General features: G+C 49.6%; 2 protein-coding genes across 8 annotated transcripts in view; one reads left to right on the plus strand and one right to left on the minus strand.

Moving 5' to 3' along the window:
- The first annotated feature begins 5,885 nt into the window (after positions 1–5,885).
- Positions 5,886–11,806, plus strand: LOC110331756 (tubulin gamma-2 chain). The gene is made up of 11 exons (XM_021212611.1): positions 5,886–6,168; positions 6,448–6,560; positions 6,737–6,904; positions 7,212–7,280; positions 7,545–7,624; positions 9,050–9,176; positions 10,077–10,163; positions 10,265–10,414; positions 10,818–10,970; positions 11,049–11,210; positions 11,426–11,806. Exons 1-11 carry the CDS (start codon positions 6,120–6,122, stop codon positions 11,621–11,623), a joined length of 1,356 nt encoding a protein of 451 aa, XP_021068270.1. The 5' UTR covers positions 5,886–6,119; the 3' UTR covers positions 11,624–11,806.
- Positions 11,807–12,700: 894 nt separating this feature from the next.
- Plekhh3 (pleckstrin homology, MyTH4 and FERM domain containing H3) overlaps positions 12,701–15,834 on the minus strand; it is an 8,783-nt gene continuing 5,649 nt past the window's right edge. For 2 of the 7 annotated variants that reach the window (XM_021212495.1, XM_029546599.1), the window contains exons 8-13: positions 15,487–15,694; positions 15,057–15,184; positions 14,656–14,788; positions 14,010–14,468; positions 13,510–13,701; positions 12,701–13,095 (exon numbers count right to left, since the gene is read on the minus strand). In XM_021212495.1, coding sequence (XP_021068154.1) covers positions 12,910–13,095; positions 13,510–13,701; positions 14,010–14,468; positions 14,656–14,788; positions 15,057–15,184; positions 15,487–15,694 — 1,306 coding nt within the window. In that variant the 3' untranslated portion in view covers positions 12,701–12,909. Of the gene's footprint in view, positions 13,096–13,509; positions 13,702–14,009; positions 14,469–14,655; positions 14,789–15,047; positions 15,185–15,486; positions 15,695–15,834 lie in introns of all 7 variants that reach the window. The other 5 variants (XM_021212494.2, XM_029546598.1, XR_002381022.1 and 2 more) reach the window with 4 other exon arrangements.

Consider the following 15,834-nt stretch of genomic DNA (forward strand, 5'->3'; position numbering starts at 1 on the left):
GAGTTCAAATCCCAGCAACCACATGGTGGCTCATAACCATCCATAACAAGATCTGACGCCCTCTTAGGAGTGTCTGAAGACAGCTACAGTGTACTTACATATAATAAATAAATAAATCTTTAAAAAAAAATAAAAATAAAAAAAATAAAAACTATATACTGTTAAACTATATACTGTGTGTATAGATTTCTGCAAATAAAGGTCAGAGGGCAATTGTGTGGAGTGGTTTCGCACCTATATTTGGGTTCTGGGAATTGAACTCTTGTCAGCAGGCTTTTGAAACAAGTGCTTTCCCACTGAACCACCTCAGCAGCCCGTCAAAGTCTTTTCTAGCTGACATACTCTGAGACAAGAATATATATATATATATATATATATATATATATATATATATATGAAATATATGAAGCTGGGCATGGTGGCGCATGCCTTTGATCCCAGCACTCGGGAGTCAGAGGCAGGTGGATTTCTGAGTTCGAGGCCAGCTTGGTTTACAAAATGAGCTCCAGGACAGCCAAGGCTACACAGAGAAACTCTGTCTCGAAAAACCAATATATATTTATTTTAGCCAACCACGAGCTGTGATTACAGTGTGCATCACCATACCTGGCTGAAGAATTATCTTTAAATGTCTAAAAGAGGCCTTCCAAAGAGCAGGCAATTCAGAGAGGAACCCCCCCCCCAAGTCATAACAAAAGTAGAATAGTCAGGTGGTGGTAATCTTGTTACTGCCAGGCTGCTTGCCCTTGTAGGGTGCCCAGAAAAACTCATTTTCTTCCAAAAGAAAGAGGGGTGAGGGAGGTGGGATGGAACGTTCAATAGAATTCATCGTGATAACTAGAAACAATAAATCCCACCCAGGATCCATGGAACTGACAACTATCACCCCCTGATAGCCCAGATGTAGATTTGGGTACAAGAAAAAAAAAGAGAACAGTAGAAATGGGTACAACAATCTATAATAAAATGAGAAACATATTGGTTTGAGAAACAACAGGTTTCTCAAAGATTAACATTCCGTCCTGGAAAAAGCTCCTTAATTAAGGAGGAAGGTGAACAACTCAAAATAACTTCAGGAAGACCCTGAAATTGACAAGAATCACTAGGTCTGACCTTGCCAGAGTAAGCAATAAAAGCTGAGATTGTTTATGAATGAAGGATAACGTGACTTCATTCCTCCACTGGGCTACTACAAAGCCGCTACAAAGAACGAAATGAGGCTGGAAGTGCAGTTCAGAGGCAGAGTATTTACTAAGCATATGACCACAAAAACCAAACCAAACCCAACAAACAAACAACAAAAGGGGGCTTTAAGACGGCATGGTGGAGCCGGGCGTGGTGGTGCACGCCTTTAATCCCAGCACTTGGGAGGCAGAGGCAGGCCTGGTCTACAAAGTGAGTTCCAGGACAGCCAGGGTTGTACAGAGAAACCCTGCCTCAAAAAACCAAAAAAAAAAAAAAAAAAAAAAAAGACAGCATGGTGGGTAAACATACTTACTACTCATGTTTCATCCCTGAAACCCACATGGTAGAAGGAAAGAACCAACTCCCCAAAGTATGACCTCCACAGGCATGTCATGATACATTCCTGCCTGGTGCCTGCACACACATGATATATGCATATACCCAATAATAATGATTAAATAAGACTAGTATGGGCTGGAGTGATGGCTCAGTAGTTAAGGGTATTTGTTGCTCTTGCTGAGGGTTGGAGTTCAAGTCCCAGCACCTATCTGATGGCTCATAACCATCTGTGACTCCAGTTCTGGGAGTCTCACATCCTCTTCTGACCTCTGTGCACACCAAACACGCACATGGTATACATACACACATAAGATATACGCACATGCTGACAACACACCCATATACATGAAATGCACATGGTGGCCAGGGGATGTGACAGAGATGGAATATGCTGGCTGAACACCTGCAAGGCCTTCGGTTCCATCCTGAAGAACAAATATTTAAAAATTGTTTAAATAAAAATAGTATGCATATTATATATGTATGATGTATATATATATATATCATATTATATATCATATATACTATATAAGTGTGTACAGGAGAAAAGGAAAGAAAAGAAAAACTAAATTTACATATATAAACATAACTAAGTCTCAAAATTCTAATGCACAGAGAAAAAAATAGGTTGTTTTTTTCTGTTATTATACTCTAATGTCATTTATATAAGGTTTCAGGGACTGGAGAATTAGGTCAGCAGTTAAGGGCACTTGTTGCTCTTACAAAGGAACCCCGCAACCACCCCTGGCCCCAGGTAATCTGATGCTTTCTTCTGGCCTGTGAGTGCATATTCCTACATGAATACAAACCACTCAAATACAGAAAATAATAAAAATCAATAAATCCTCTCCCAGGCTGGAAAGGTCTTGGTCTAACCTCAAAGCTGAGGTCAGTCACAAGTTCAAGGCTAGCCTGGGCAGTTTAGTAAGAGCCTGTCTCAAAATAAAAAGTGAAAAGGAGCTGAAGAGATGGTATGGAGATTAAGGACCCTGACCAATTCTGGAGGGGAATTGGAGGTCACTCGCACATACACACACACACACACACACACACATATACCACAATTAAAACAAACATTTAAATTTTACATTTATTTTTAAAGATTTAGTTTTCTTTCTTTTTTCTTTTTTTTCTGAGTATTGGTGTTTGGGCTGCATCGTCTGTGCTACAGCAGAGAGCAGAAGGCATCAGACCCTCTGGGACTGGAGTTGTTAGCCATGATGCAGTGTTGGATAACAGTTTCCTCAGATTGATACATTCTATTTCCTCGGGATTGAAACATTCTACCTTTCTAGGAAGGTCCTGAAGCAGGAAAGTTTAAAAAACTCAAAAGCACTCCAGGAAGTCCCTGAAACTGACCAGAATCAATAGGCCCCTCCCTGCCAGAGTAAACAATAAAAGCTGAGAGTCCCGTTTAGACAAGGTACGGCTGAGCTGCAAAGTTTCTCAGATGAATCCAGTTTTCTGGAAGAAGAAAAAAACTAGAAAGCTGTTTGGAGGAGGTTAAGACCAACTGAGTCATTTGGAAGGGACATTGTCCAACCTGTGAAGCTGCCTGTTGACTGTGCAGTATTCTCCAAGTTCCCAGCTTTGTGAGCTGTTACCATACTGAGTGGGCTTTGGTAATGCACTGTGATTCATTTATGCTCCTATAAGTAAGCCCCACCCACATCCCTGTAAGGAACTTCAATAAAACTCACTGGTTCACCAACTTGGACTTTGGTGTTATCTGTACTATGGTCTGTGGTATGCTTCCTATCTGGAGTGAGTAATGTGTGTGTTACGTCTCCCCAGGTAAAGTCTTGCCACATAATATAGGAGTGCTGTAAACCAAACCCAGCGCTCTGAACTGCTGGGCCATCTCTGCAACCCAGTGATGTTTGCTTGTTTGTTTGTTTGTTTTTAAGTAAATAGAGAGCTGTGATTATAGCTTGAGGAAGGGTAGCTAGCCTCATGTGAGAGCAAAATCCTAGATTCAGTTCCCAACACCACAAGAGGAAGAGGGAGGAGAAGGCCATTAAGAGGAGAACGGATCAAGCACATGCACACACACACATGCATATTCTTCATTTTTTATTTAGCTTTTCATTTTATTACTACTATTATTTTACTTTTATTTTTTTTTGGTTTTCTGAGACAGGTTTTCACTATGTGTAGCCTTGGCTGTCCTGGAACTTGCCCTGTAGACCAGGCTGGCCTCAAACTCAGAGATCTGCCTGCCTCTGCCTCCCAAGTGCTAGGACTAAAGGCATCAGCCACCACTGCCTGGCTTATTATTTAACTTTAAAAGGCCAAAATGTCCTGACTTGGGTACAATCTGTAGAAATCCTAAAGATAATATGCTGCCTAAAAGAAATGGGCAGAAACCAGAGGAAAAGTATTATATGAATCCTTTTAAGTAGAGAAGGCAAATCCCTAAGTCAGAAAGGATGGTCAATGTCAAGGGCTGGAGAGGGGCGGGGCGAGACATCTAAGAAGGAGTATGGAGCTTTAGGGAAGATAGAAAAGTTCTGGCTGTGGCAGCATAAGCCTGAGATGCTAGTACTTGAGAAACATCAGCCGGAGGACCAGGAAGTCAAGATTATGAGCTACAGGGTGAAGCTGAGGTTAACCTGGATCACATGAGGGACCCTGTCCTCTCCAGCCCCCTCTAAAAAATTCAAAACAAAAAGTTCTTACACTTACAAGCAATTAAAATAGTAAACTTTGGCATGGCAGTGGTGGTGCATGCCTTTAAGTCCAGCACCTGGGAGTCAGAAACAGGTGGACTCCTGTGAGTCAAAGCCAGCCTGGTCTCAGATCCAATTCCAGGACAGCCAGGGCTACACAGAGAAAGCCTGTCTCCAAAAACAATTTGGTACCTTTAAAAAAGATACAATTATCGCTTCTCCACCTTTTGGCTAAGCTCAGGTGTAAAGGTATGACTTAATCAATTAATTAATTAAGATACAATGTAGCCTGAGCTGTCTTCGAACTTATGTAGACTAGAATGGCTTTGCCTCTGGCTCTGAGTGCTCAGCTGAAATGTATACCTCTATCTGGTCATACTTTCTTGAAATATATATATATTTTTTTATTTTTTATTGGTTATTTTATTTATTGACATTTCAAATGTTATCACCCTTCCCAGTTTCCCCTCCACAAACTCCCTATCCCCTTCCCTCCTCCCCCTGCCTCTATGAGGATGCTCCCCCACCTGCCCACCCACTCCTGCCTCAGCACCCTGGCATTCCCCTACCCTGGATCACCGAGCCTCCACAGGACCAAGGGGCTATCCTCCCATTGATGTACGACAAGGCCATCCTCTGCTACATATCCAGCTGAAGCCATGGGTCCTCCCCATGTGTACTCTTTGGTTGGTGGTTTAGTCCTTGGGAGTTTGAGGGTGGTGGAGTGTTTTTGGTTGGTTGATATTTTTGTTCTTCCTATGGGGCTGCAAACCCCTTCAGCTCCTTCAGTCCTTGCCCTAATTTCTCCACTGGGGTCCCCGAGCTCAATCCAGTGTCTGGATGTCCTTTCCAATTACATTTATTTATTTATTCCTTGCAAGTTTGCTACTCCAAGAACACACATATAGAGAGGTCAAAGGACAAGCCAGGAATTTGTTCTTGATTCCTTATTTCCACCAGGGGGACCCTGCAATCAAACTCAGATGTTGTCAGGCTTGGCAGTAAGGGCCTTTATGACACCTGCCAGCCTGAGAGGATTTAGTTTATTACCCAGGGTCTCACTATGTAGCTCCAGCTGGTCTGGTATCCACTAAACAGGATGACCTAGAACTCACAGATCTGCCTGCCACTGCCTCCCAAGTGCTGGGGATTAAAGGCACGAGCCACCACACCTGGTCCCAGCTGACAAATTTTGTATTTTTCATAGTGTAAGAATATGATAATAGCTGAACTCTTTTAATCCCAGCACTCAGGAGGCTGAGGCAGGCAGATCTATGAGTTTGAGGCAGTCTGGTCTATAGAGTGAGTTCCAGGACAGACAAGGCTACACAGAGAAACCCTGTCTTGAAAAACCAAAACGAAAAAAAGAAAAGAATATACATAAACCACACACACCCACACACATACACACAAACTTAATAGAAATTTGGCTTGGGCTAGATGTGTTGCTAAGAGGTTTAGGACTTGCTTTGCACGCTCAGGGACATGAATGAAACTCCCCAACACTTGAAAAGAGTTGGCTTAAATGTAGCCCCTCAGTTTAGCAGATCCGGCAGGTGTAGGAAGGTGACTCCCACACTTGGTGCATCCACCTGGCCGTTTCTCCCTCCCCTCCCCCCACATCCCTGGGGATCCTCCGCTGGCCAAGTGCTACCATGCGCACGCGCACATGGTGACAGGAAGCGTGGCCTCTGCGCCTGTGCTGAATTCCAGCTGCAACTATGAGAGAAAATGATGCCCAGGATGGGCTCTGCCGCCCGCCGACTGCGGAGAGGCCCACACTGCACACGCGCAGACCCAGCGCCCGCGTCAAAACATCAGCCGACAGCGCGTTCCCCATGTCCTGCGCCTCCGGCTGGCAGGAGTTCCTCTCAGTTGTGACCCCCGCCGCCGGGCCGGGGCGGACGAGCTCAGGTCTGATCGGCGATGCCCCGGGAGATCATCACCCTGCAGCTGGGCCAGTGCGGCAACCAGAGTGAGCAAGCGACCACCGTGCCCCGCTTCTATCCCTCTGGTCCAATCCCTCAGGCTGCACTCAAGTGCCTGGTACCCATCAATCCCCTTTGTCCTTCCCATGAACCACCTTTCCTATTGCGCATGATAATCCAGGCTAGAGCTGCCTCCTTAGCCCTGGGCTGTGACAACTTCCAGACCCAGGCGTCTTGGGTCACCTTCTGGAATGTAATAGCCTCTGAGCCTGGGCTCCTCAGGCCTTAAAGCTGTAGCAGACTTAGGCCTCTTCCTCCTCCCCCAGTTGGGTTCGAGTTCTGGAAACAGCTGTGTGCTGAACATGGCATCAGTCCCGAGGGCATCGTAGAAGAGTTCGCCACCGAGGGCACTGACCGAAAAGACGTCTTTTTCTACCAGGTGCCCCCGCCCCTCCCCCCAGTGACTTGACCAGGACCCTGGGGACCTGAAGGGACTGGCAGTGCTGGGAAACTCTCTGGGCGGATGGGAACAGAGTGGCTATCTTGAGGGAGGGCCTGAAGGAACCAGAGTTGGGAGGCTTCAGGACTTGACCCATCCTGGCTTCCCTCTGACAGGCAGATGATGAGCATTACATCCCCCGGGCTGTGCTGCTGGACCTGGAGCCCCGGGTGATCCATTCCATCCTCAACTCCTCCTATGCCAAGCTCTACAACCCAGAGAACATCTATCTGTCGGAGCATGGTGGAGGAGCTGGCAACAACTGGGGCAGGGGATTCTCCCAGGTGTCAGTCCCAGAGTTCTTTGGTAATCCTAGCCTAGGATAAGGAAAGGCTCAAGCACATCTGGGGATCTGTCCAGGCTAGACTTGCAATAAATAAAGAGACTAAAGGATATGTTGAGAAGAGGGACTGCTAGGAAAGGTTATGCAAATTTTATGTAAATCGTTCACAAAGTAGCATTTCTGGGTTGATAAAGAGTTCGGTTGGGAAGCTCAGTTTCAGGATGGCAACAGAGACAGTGGGTGGAGTTCTTGGTGCTGAGAAGAGAGAAGCTTTGGCCTGACTTTCCCTTCCCCATGTCTACATGCAGGGTGAGAAAATTCATGAGGACATCTTTGACATCATAGACCGAGAAGCAGATGGAAGTGACAGTCTAGAGGTGAGGGTCTTCCCCATGAAGCATGCTGGGGGGAAAAGATCAGGCATGATTCAAACACGTGCAACATTCAACTCAGCATCCATTTGGGGACATCATATAGAACGCATTAAGGTGACTAAGCCACTGCCTTGTTCTAGGGAAATCAGAATCTCAGTGCTGTCCCTTACTAAGCCTCTCGGGTCTCTAAGCCTCTCCAAGGAGCCTCGGAGACAAGGCTGAAGTATCTCTGAGATTCCTGGACACTGTCTCTTTCTCTGTATTCAGGGATTTGTGCTGTGTCACTCCATTGCTGGGGGGACAGGTTCCGGTCTGGGCTCCTACCTCTTAGAGCGACTCAATGACAGGTAAGCCTGTGTTTAAGGAGAGGCAATTAGTCTTGACTCTTTGGGCTGGTTTACCCTGTTTGTTTTGTGGGAGGCATACCTGTCGATGCATACAAGTGGAAGTCAGAGGCCAGTGTTGGTTCTCTTTCACCTTGTGGAGCTCGGGAACCACTGAGGTCATTAAGAGTGGTGGCAGGCATCTTTACCCTACCCACTGAGTCACCTTATTGTAGTGAGAATTTTGGTTTCTTTTAAAACTCAGTTGTATGATAGTTTTGTTTTAATCCCAGGTGTGAGATAAGAGGCTGCTTCACAGCAGGCGATTGTGATTTGCCTCCTGCACTAGCAGGGGCGTGATCTTTGCCATCTGCAGATAGTTTTAATTCTGAGGAATCTGGAGAGAGAGAGTGTAAATGCCAGAGGCCTGAGAGGGGCAGGGATCCTTGAAGGGAGGCTGCTAAGCCATTCCCCAAGCCCCCCGTGCTTCTGGTTGCTGTTGTTGGTTGACAAGAAGCTGGAGATAACCCTGACATGAAGATTGAACTGGCCTCAAGAAACTCGTCAACCCTAATCACCAGGGAGTAGTCTAAAGAGGGCTATGCCCCCCTTCCCCTCTAGATTTCTTTCTCCCCATCTAGTGTTGGGGCATTGGGAGGGATCAGGGTGGAATAAAGGTTGGAAGGGAGGTAGAGGTAAAAAAGTAAATAAATAAAATAGCCAATACATACATACATACATATGCCCATGCCAACACCCCACCAGTCAATAAAAAGACAGTTTTGATGAGTTACTTATCAAGCTGTCCTGCTGCCTTGTCTGGAAGGGACTGTCTTGATTGTTAATTGATACAGGAAGACCTGGCCTGTTGTAGGTGGCACTCTTCCCTAGACAGGGGTTCCTGCACAGCATAAAAGAGGAGAAAGCCAGCACGCGAGGATCCACACGTTTATTCCCTCTGCCCTTGACTGTGGACATCCTGCTTTAACTTCCCAGAAATAATGCGTTGTAACCTGGAACTGAAAGCCAAATAAGTCCTTTCTTCCTCAGCTTCTGGCTGAGGTATTTGTCATAGTCACAGGAACTAAAGCAGAATTCCTAGATAATCTCTTTTTATGGTGTTACTTTTTTTTTCCCTTGAGTTGGAAGTTTTGGTTTGGTGTTTTTGTTGTTTTGTTGTTGCTTTTTTGTTTGTTTGTTTGCTACTCCTCCTTGGGTCACAAGGACAGAACCATCCAGAGAACACCTTGGAAGCAAACACTGGGCATGGAGATAGGATGTTACCTTGGGACCTACAGAATGTGCATATCCTTTGGGAGCTAAGGACCGAGGTGTGCGCTCCATCCTTTTGTCCATGAGCTCAGTGGTATTTGGGAAGGAGATTGACGGGCAGGGAGGTCCTTCCAGTTCACAGTGCCTTCCTCTCCTTTCTCTCTTCTTTGCCCTTAGGTACCCCAAGAAATTGGTGCAGACATACTCTGTGTTCCCCAACCAAGACGAGATGAGTGACGTGGTGGTCCAGCCCTACAACTCCCTCCTCACACTAAAGAGGCTGACCCAGAACGCGGACTGTGTGGTGAGCAAAGGAAGACTGAGCCAGGACTTAGCTCACCTTCGGAGACTTCCCCTTGCCCTTCTGTGGCACTGGCTCACATAAAACACTCAGCAAAGCCATGACATGAGGGCCAAGAACTAAGATCTTAATTTCCAAGTTGCTTCCAGGATTTTGGGGCAGCAAAACTCTCAACAGAGTATCCCCCTATCCCAATATATACCCCATTTTGCCTATTCAGTGTCATGCTTGAACTCAAGGGTCACTTTAGTAGCAAACCTTCCCCCATTATTCAGGCAAGGCCAGATCCCTTTGGGTATATTTTTAACTGAACTTGTCTTAATTTATCAAGTGTCTTAGGTGGGTGTGGTGGTTTATGCCTATGATTCCATTTTTCAGTAGGCTGAAGCAGGGGGATCATTATTCGTTCAAGGATAGCCTGGGCTACATAATTAAGTTCCAAGCCAGTCTGAGCTATGGACTGAGATCTAGTCTCAAGACTAAAAATGAAATGAAGCAGGAGTTTTACTAAATCTGCCCTTGCTGACCTCAAACTTGTGATCCTCCTGCCTCAGCCTCCTAATTGGAAATATAAGTGTATGTGCCATGCCTGCTGTATTTATTGGTAAAAGAGACTAAATCCAGCCTTGTGTAAATAATTGCTTTTTCACTGGACTACAGGCCCAAGGGTGGCCCATAGCTCTTCTCTGTAGTCTCTCCAGAGCCAAGGCACACTGGGGACAATGACATACTTGTTTACAGTCCTGTGTCATGTCATTTCTCATGCTACGCCAGAGATAGAATATTTCTTTAAAGGTAGCAAATCCACTTCCTAGTTTGGGAGTTTACAGACATTAAGCATTATATTATTTCAAGGTCCCCTTTTGCCTCAAAAGGTGTTATAGAGCCCCTGTATCCTGCCAGGTGGTGCTGGACAACACGGCCCTGAACCGGATCGCCACAGACCGCCTGCACATCCAGAACCCATCCTTCTCCCAGATCAACCAGCTGGTGAGTCCCCCTCCTGGAATGCAAGCCATCTCTGCGAGAGGGTCATCAGAGGAGGGACATTCCACCTCCATCAAGCCCCGTAACACAGTATCTGTTCCCAGGTGTCCACCATCATGTCAGCCAGCACCACCACCCTGCGCTACCCTGGATACATGAACAATGACCTCATCGGCCTCATCGCCTCGCTCATTCCCACCCCTCGGCTCCACTTCCTCATGACTGGCTATACCCCCCTCACCACGGACCAGTCAGTAAGAGCTCCCTCCGTGTCCCTTTCCCATACTCNCCAGGAGCTGTTCTTTGCAGNTCTTCTCCACCCACCTCCCCAGGTTCTGTACTCAGGGACTGATTCTGCCACCAGCTTGCGGCCCTGTCCCCCTCTCTGCTTTCTACCACTTTTGGCTTCTGTAGGAGCAGTGCCCACTGGGATAATAAAATAGCTCACTGCTTAAGGGCATGGGATTGGTGAGCAGAGAGCCATGATCCTGATCCCCACAGCAGAGACTCAGCCCAGACCTGATCTAAAGNCAGTCCCCAGAGACCACGCCACCTGCAAGTTGATGGGGACAGAGTTGACTCTCTTCCTCTGTCCATGCATCTCTGGGTTCCTCCCTGACTGCTGACCTGGTCCCTGTGAACCCCCCATTCCCTCAGGTGGCCAGTGTGAGGAAGACAACGGTCCTGGATGTCATGAGGCGCCTACTACAGCCCAAGAACGTGATGGTGTCCACAGGCCGGGATCGTCAGACCAACCACTGCTACATCGCCATCCTCAACATCATCCAGGGAGAGGTGGACCCCACCCAGGTAAGGGAGGCCCCTTCANCCNANCCTCAGGCCCACAGGATGGAGAAGCAGCAACCACCACCTCCCTACCCACCCCAGGTCCACAAGAGCCTGCAGAGGATCCGGGAAAGGAAACTGGCCAACTTCATCCCCTGGGGCCCAGCCAGCATCCAGGTGGCCCTGTCAAGGAAGTCTCCCTACCTGCCCTCAGCCCACCGGGTCAGCGGGCTCATGATGGCCAACCACACCAGTATCTCCTCGGTGAGCAGAGTCTCCTGTTGTCTCTATGTTGCTGGGAATCAAACCCGGGGCTTCAGGAATGGTAGGCACCTCTCCTGCTCTGAGCCACACCCCGAGCGCCTGGTCTTTAGCCACTCTGCTCCACTCCCTGCTGTCATTCGCTCCCTCCTCCCTGTCTGCCCCTAGAGTTCTGTGTCCTGTGTTGGGTGCCATTCTGAAGCTCTCTTTCCCTCTAGCTTTTTGAAAGTTCCTGCCAGCAGTATGACAAACTGTGGAAGCGGGGGGCCTTCCTGGAGCAGTTCCGAAAAGAGGACATCTTCAAGGACAACTTTGAGGAGATGCACAGATCGAGGGAGGTGGTGCAGGAGCTCATTGATGAGTACCACGCCGCTACCCGGCCAGATTACATTTCCTGGGGCACCCAGGAGCAGTGACTCCATCCTCTGCTGTCCCTTGGACAAGAAGCACAGCCCTCACCATGCCCGGACCCTCTGACCCAACTTTGCCTCACATTTTTGAGTTCGTGTCCAGTCTAGGAACTGTTCCTGTCTCTTCCTTTTCATTCCTGTCTCTTGGCTGACTTAAGTTCTAATAAATAAAGTGTGATGATGAATTGAGCAGAGCTTGGTCTGTGACTCTGGAGGCAGGACGGGCACACCTTCCCTGTCCAGGCACATGACAGTAGGCTGGCCTTTACCTGCCCCAACATACTCATTAGCCCGGGTCGTAGTGTGTTTCCACTGTTCCCTGCCTTACCTCAAACCCGCCTGTTTTCCTAGGGGTCAGCCTTTCTCTCAGGATTACTGAAACTTCCTGACCTATTGTCATCTCAGTGCCTAGGCCTCTTGTTCCCAGTTGGGCGATGTTTGCCTTATTCTCTTATACTCAAGGAAGAGATAGAGGGGCACAGAGGCCATGGTGTTCTGAACAAGTCAGAGTAGCTAGGACATAGGAGTCCCATTGCTTAGGACCACCAGCATCTCCAGGAACTTAAGTCCAGGTCCTGGAGGACTTAACCAACCCGACAGGGTAAGAATCCCAGAGCAGGCCTCCACCCGTCACACCAGAGATGTTTACCACTGCGAAAGGCCCCAGCCATCTCTCCATTTCATTCTTAAAGCATGGGGCAACCAAACATGGACCCAGATGGGGCCCAGGAGCTGAATGAACACCAAGGGAGGACCTGGGTAGTACCCATCTTGATGATTCACTGCCCTTGCAGGCCAGGGATAACAGGAGGCCACCCTCCCACCACTCAATGGTGAACAGAGGGTGAGTAATTGCCAGCTTCCAGTATTGCCTTCTTGCCTGCCCCACCCACCATCCTAGGATGGCATAGTGGCCAGGAGGAGGTTAAATCCCGAAGGTCAAGGAAGGCGGAGCTCTGTGGTATCCACACTCCAGGCTCAGTGCTTGGTAAAAGCCCAGTGTGTGGGTGTCCTGGAGAGGGGGGGTTGTTCTGAGCCAAGGAACTCCAACTTCTCCCACCGACAACACTCCCACAGGAAGGCTTTGTGTAAATAACGATTTTTTTTTTCTTCTACAAATAAATTAAGAAACAAACTAGAAAACTGTCCACACCCATTGCTGCCCAGGGTGTGGGTGTACCCTGTCCCTGCAGGGCCAAAAAAAAAAAAAAAAGGGTCCATGGTTGCTTCAAATCTCAGAGCAGTCCAGCCTCAGGCTGGAGGCAAAGAAAAGTCTTGACCTCTTGGCAGGCTTAGTCCTGCAGCTGCTTCAAGCAGCCAGACTGTCCCTGGGGCTCTTCCAGAACTCGGTGCTGGCTGGGAGGGGAGGTGTCCCGCAGGTCTTGGCTTGGAGGACCAGAGCTGCTGTCACTGCTGCAGGGCCTCTCAGGGGAGGGGTTGGCCAAGTAGGCATTCACCAGTTCCAGGATCTCTGCCACCTAACAAGAGGGCAGAGGGCAGTGTGCAACAGAACCCATCGGCTCTTTTTCTGTCCTCGCTTCCGCTAGGTGGGTTCCTGCATGCTCGCCCCGGCAACCTTCTCTCTCTCACATTCATACCCCTGCCCCCCCAAGTGCTAGGCTCACCCTTCCCTAGGCCCTTTCCCTTGTGGTTCCCCCCTCATCTTAAGGCTATCTTTGTGAGAATCCCTCCCCACTTAGCCGGTGCTTCAGGACTCCCCAGTGGCTTCCTGTCCAGTTCCTCTTGTTACTATCTCAGTCTATCATTGGACTCCCCCATCCCCAAATCCCTGGAAAGCTCCTTAAGTTTGCTTCTGACCACAGCTGGAACCCTAGTACCCACAGCTGTACACACCGCCAGTGACAAGTCTCTTCAGCAACCCCTGTTCTCACCTGGGGACTCTGCAGTAGGAGCTGGCTGTCGCCCACCCTCAGTGCTAAGGTGTGAGGGCCTATTAGCTGGCAGGCGGCCACATGACCATAGCTGACACTGTGGATGGGTTCTGTCTCACCAGGCCTGGAGAGCGACATGGCCTTTGCTCCCAGACCCAGGCAGAGCTTCTGTGGAGCACCTCCACCAGGCTCCTGCCGAGAGATGGGCGGGGTCAGGGTCGAAGGCGGGGCCGCTGTATCTTTTTTTTCTGGTAAGGGAGATGGCTGTGATTCAAAAGCTTCCTTGACCCTTGATTGACAGCACGGGTGTGGAGTGGCCAAAAGCACCTGGAGGTGCAAGCCCAAAAGCCTGAGCCCCCAGGGGTTTGAGACGGGCAGCTAGCTGTTCTAGATGTGACGAATGAAATGACCCCCATTGGGGGATAGGGGGAGGCCTGTGGCCCTGGGATAAAGGTTTGGGCTTGGACCACCAGAGTCCCCTTCTCCCTTCTCCCCCTCACCGTGCTCAGCTCCAGAACGTCATACCGAGCAGCGCCGAACCCCGGACACTGCGCCGCTAGAGCCAGGTAGGCAGCCATGGCCTCAGCTTGGCCCATGCCCCGCAGCCGCTTCCAGCCGCCCAGCACCGCGGCCGTCGTGCTGGTGCCGCCACCTCCCACCTGGGCCGTGCATCCCGTCGAGCGGCCGGTTCCGCCGCGCCGGGCACGCTCCGCCCGCCTCTTGGCCAGGCCGGGGCTCCAGAGCGCCCCGGCCAGCAGGGCGGCAGAGGGCGGTGGCCTCCGGGTAGGGCACGGCGGTTGTTCGCGCGGCGGGATAGGGGGAGGCAGCAGGTGGTCCAGGAGCGGCAGGGGACCCCGCGGGGAAAAGTCCCGGTGCAAACTCTGCAGGCGCAGCGCCGCCAGGGCGCGCAGCGTGTCCTCGGGTGGGGGCGGCCGGCCGCGCAGCAGCAGAGCGTGAGCCTGAAAGGGGAGGCATGCGGCGTCATTGTAGAAGCTGTAAAGACACCTCCGGATACGGAATCTGGGGAGGTTTGGGTTTGGGGAAAGTCTCCCATGGGGTTGCCACAATAATTAAATGAAGATGGTTGGGAATTAAGAGTTGTTCAAGCTGTGGTCGATCTGGAGGTGTGAAAACCAGAGAACCCACCTGCTCAAAGAGGAAAGGCAATTCGTGACCCTCTGGAGATAGTCCTTCTGGGTGCAGAGGTCCGTGAAGACGAAGACACAGTCTCCACCCGGAGTCGGGCGAGTCCTCCAGTCCGGCTTCCTCTGAGGTCAAACTACAGAAGGGAAAAAGATGCGTTGAGACCGGGAAGCAGGGCCTTTGAGACACAGGCTAGTGGGTGGGAGGGGCGGGGCCCAGACCAGTTTGGGGGCGGGGCCCAGGCAAGCTTTTTAAATAAGACTACACACAACCGGCGGGTAAGGACTTGTCAGAGGATCAAGGAGCTAGTGGCACGCCTAGATAAACGTGCTCAGTGATAGACAAAAGCTAAGTGGATAGGCTAATAAAGCGCAGGGCTCGGGCTGGACATTTACTTCTCAAACCTGGTGAGCACGTCGGCCACGAGGGTCCCCCCAGCCAGGGCTCGCTCCTGGGCTCCTCGCTGCTCATACAAAGCGAATGCGTTCCGGCTCCGGGCCAAACCTAGCCTACCCACCAACTCTCGAGCCACCTAGAAAGAAGGGAGGAAGACAAAGTCAGATGATAACTAGAGTCTTTCAGAATTCTGGAAAGAGCTGATCCTTCTGGAGAGGGTTCCTTAGTTTTTGTCACCACCATTTTCTGGCTTCCCAACGAAACAAATTTGAGACTCGGGCTAAACAATGCCAGAGTCAGACATGAGAAGCTGCTAAAAAGGGTGTATACTGTACTGGAGACCCTGAGTTCAACCATCAGGACCGTTGGTAAACAAACAAACAAAGAAAGCTGGAAGGCGAGTTTCAGAAGTGGAAGCAGTGGGGATGACCTCCTCACCTCCCCCGCTGTAGTGTGGGAGTCGATAGACACAGGACAGGCTCCAGCTCCGGGACAGTGCACGGTACACAACAGCTCCTGCCTTCTGCTCAGTGCAGAAATCTCTGCTAGTGAAGGCACCAGCTCTCGGCCCCGCGTCCGGCCCAGAGCCTTCCGGATGAAGCGTGCATATTCTGCCAGTTCTGAGTCTGGGAGTGCCTGCTCCGTCCTGAATTAGAAGGAATCCAAGGACCAGTGTTCCAAGGGCTTCCTCCTTTCCTTTCCTTTCCTTTCCTTTCCTTTCCTTTCCTTTCCTTTCCTTTCCTTTCCTTTCCTTTCCTTTCCTTTCCTTTCCTTTCCTTTCCTTTC

This window comes from Mus pahari, chromosome 14 (assembly GCF_900095145.1).
Source record: "Mus pahari chromosome 14, PAHARI_EIJ_v1.1, whole genome shotgun sequence".
Taxonomy (NCBI): Eukaryota; Metazoa; Chordata; class Mammalia; order Rodentia; family Muridae; genus Mus; species Mus pahari.

Bases quoted from the DNA above. Each gene is read 5' to 3' on its own strand.
- LOC110331756 (XM_021212611.1), top strand. From the start codon at position 6,120: ATGCCCCGGGAGATCATCACCCTGCAGCTGGGCCAGTGCGGCAACCAG. The intron at 9,177-10,076 runs GTGAGCAAAGGA...GTATCCTGCCAG, and splicing joins CCCAGAACGCGGACTGTGTG to GTGGTGCTGGACAACACGGC. The intron at 10,971-11,048 runs GTAAGGGAGGCC...TACCCACCCCAG, and splicing joins GAGAGGTGGACCCCACCCAG to GTCCACAAGAGCCTGCAGAG.